At 34.2% G+C, this 2,590-nt stretch overlaps 1 protein-coding gene across 1 annotated transcript; it reads left to right on the plus strand.

Moving 5' to 3' along the window:
- The first annotated feature begins 253 nt into the window (after nucleotides 1-253).
- Nucleotides 254-2,195, plus strand: LOC111275105 (phenylacetaldehyde oxime monooxygenase CYP71AN24-like). The gene is made up of 2 exons (XM_089745839.1): nucleotides 254-1,341; nucleotides 1,539-2,195. Exons 1-2 carry the CDS (start codon nucleotides 448-450, stop codon nucleotides 2,148-2,150), a joined length of 1,506 nt encoding a protein of 501 aa, XP_089601965.1. The 5' UTR covers nucleotides 254-447; the 3' UTR covers nucleotides 2,151-2,195.
- Nucleotides 2,196-2,590: the final 395 nt, after the last annotated feature.

Genomic DNA, 2,590 nt, shown 5'->3' on the forward strand with positions numbered 1-2,590 from the left:
ATTATATGTTATATAAAAATTATATATTATAATTTGTAATGATACGAAAATATAAAATATATTTTTTTATTTTATTACACTTATATATAATTATAATTAAAATTTTAAATTTATTATATTTATATATTATTTTCATATAATATTTATATCGTATCATTATCTTGTGTTTTATATTGTCGGCTCTAAAATATTGCACTCATCTCCATTTGGCAAACCCTTCACCTTTCTAAGGTTTTTCTACCGATAAAAAGTCAATGAAATTTGCAACCAAAATGCCAAGGAATTTCTGGTCGAATTTCTCGACTAGAATGTAGAAATTTTTATTTTTTTTTTCAATAGGAAATTCAAGGATGCCAAACTTGATTACTGTATGAAAATAAAGCTAGCAAGAGACATAAACATAGGCTATAAAAAGGCCAAGTTCTCAGTTTAGATTTGCAATTGGAAATGGAGCTGCTTTACAATCCATTTTTTCAATCTCTTATTCTCCTTGTCTGCCTTCTGATTTGGCTTAAACCAGCAAAAGGGAAAAAGCTGAATTTACCTCCATCACCGCCCAAGTTACCAATTATTGGCAACATTCATCAACTAGGCAAACTTCCCCACTGCTCTCTCCGTGATCTCTCTAGGAAGTATGGTTCTCTCTTGCTTCTACAATTGGGTTATAATCCAACTTTAGTGGTTTCATCAGCCGAGATGGTTAGAGAGATTGTCAAAAATCATGATGTTGTTTTCTCCAACAGACCAAGAACCACAGCAGCAAATATCATACTTAAAGGATGCAGGGATGTGGGTTTTGCACCTTATGGTGAGTACTGGAGACAACTTCGGAAGATCTTTGTTCTTGAGCTTCTGAGCAACCGAAGAGTACATTCATTCCAGTATGCCAGAGACGACGAAGTAGAATCTCTTATCAACAAAATCAGTCGTGCTTCTGTTAAAGGAGAGTCCATTAATCTGACTGATATTCTGGTGAACGTTTCACATAACGTGGTTTCCAGATGTGTTCTTAGTGGGAGAAGTGAAGAAGGAGAAGACAGTCACAGCAAGTTCGGAGAGTTGGCGAGAAGGGTGATGGTTCTCTTTACGAGTTTCTGTGTCGGTGATATGTTTCCATACTTGAGGTGGCTGGATGTGCTCACTGGATATGTTCCAAGTTTGAAAGCAGCATCTGGTGATTTAGATAAATTTTTTGATCTGATAATTAAGGAACATGGAGCTTTAAAAAATCATGATGAGGTTACCAATAAGAAAGATTTCATTTCTATTATTCTCCAACTCCAAAAGGATGGCATGCTTGAGATGGATCTCAGTCAAGACGACATCCAAGCAGTCATACTCGTTAGTCAACTCTCCTTTTATCGTACTTGATAATTTGAATCTAAAACACGGAATTATCTGGTCAAATTCTTTTTTTTTTTTTTACCAAATTCATATTCGATGACTTTCATTTTGACCAAATTCATCTAAAACACAAAAAATATTTTTTTTGTTTTTACCAAATTCATATTCGATCGCTTTCATTTTGACAATTTCAGGACATGTTTCTTGGAGGAACAGATACCACTGCAACGACATTAGAATGGATGATGGCTGAACTCCTAAAGCATCCAAATATCATGAAAAAGGTTCAAGAAGAGATAAGAAATGTGGTGGGAAAGAAACCAAAGGTAGACGTGGATGATATCGGTAAAATGGAATATTTAAAATGTGTCATCAAAGAAACTTTTAGACTACATCCACCTGTTCCTCTCCTGCTTCCTAGAGAAACATCAGCAAATCTTAAATTGGGAGGTTATGATGTTCCTTCCGATGTTACAGTCTTTATCAATGTATGGGCTATTCAAAGAGATCCCAAATGGTGGGAAAAACCAGAGGAGTTCATCCCAGAGAGGTTCGAGAATAGCTCTGTTGATTACAAAGGTCAAGATTTCCAGTTCATCCCATTTGGTTTTGGAAGAAGGGGCTGCCCTGGGCTGCTATTTGGAGTTGCTTCTGTTGAGTATGTGATTGCCAACCTCCTATATTTGTTTGATTGGAAGCTGCCTGATGGTGAAATTGGGGAGAACTTGGACATGACTGAACTTTATGGTCTAACAGTTAACAAGAAATTCCCACTTCATGTTCTACCTATATCTCATGTAATGTGATTTTCTTTTGTTACTGAATCTCGATCACTGAAATTAAAAGCCGAACCCTCTGTTTTATCGAATAATCACAAACTGTTGATAAATAATGTGATTTTAGGTGTTCCTTTTCTTTTGTAGATTACATTACTGTTGATGTCGACGTCGTCCTCATGTTTACCATTAGGAGCACGTAGCTCCGTAAAATTGTTTACAATTTTGTTACAAAATGTGGTGCCATGTGAAAAATGAATAAAATACTTTCATACAGTAATTGTTTTCAGATTTCTATCGTTTGAGAATGATGAGACGGCTTACCTCTAAAAAAAATTTTTGATTGTTCATTAGGGTAATCCATATAGAATATTAATAATGTTTTTGGCATATAAGATTATGATATAATAAGATTAAATAATATTATAAATAAGATTAGATTAAATAATGTTATTTATTTTATATTTGAT

This window comes from Durio zibethinus, chromosome 17 (assembly GCF_047325235.1).
Source record: "Durio zibethinus cultivar Kanyao isolate XHJ-2024 chromosome 17, ASM4732523v1, whole genome shotgun sequence".
NCBI lineage: Eukaryota > Viridiplantae > Streptophyta > Magnoliopsida > Malvales > Malvaceae > Durio > Durio zibethinus.

Bases quoted from the DNA above. Each gene is read 5' to 3' on its own strand.
- LOC111275105 (XM_089745839.1), top strand. From the start codon at position 448: ATGGAGCTGCTTTACAATCCATTTTTTCAATCTCTTATTCTCCTTGTC. The intron at 1,342-1,538 runs GTTAGTCAACTC...TGACAATTTCAG, and splicing joins ACATCCAAGCAGTCATACTC to GACATGTTTCTTGGAGGAAC.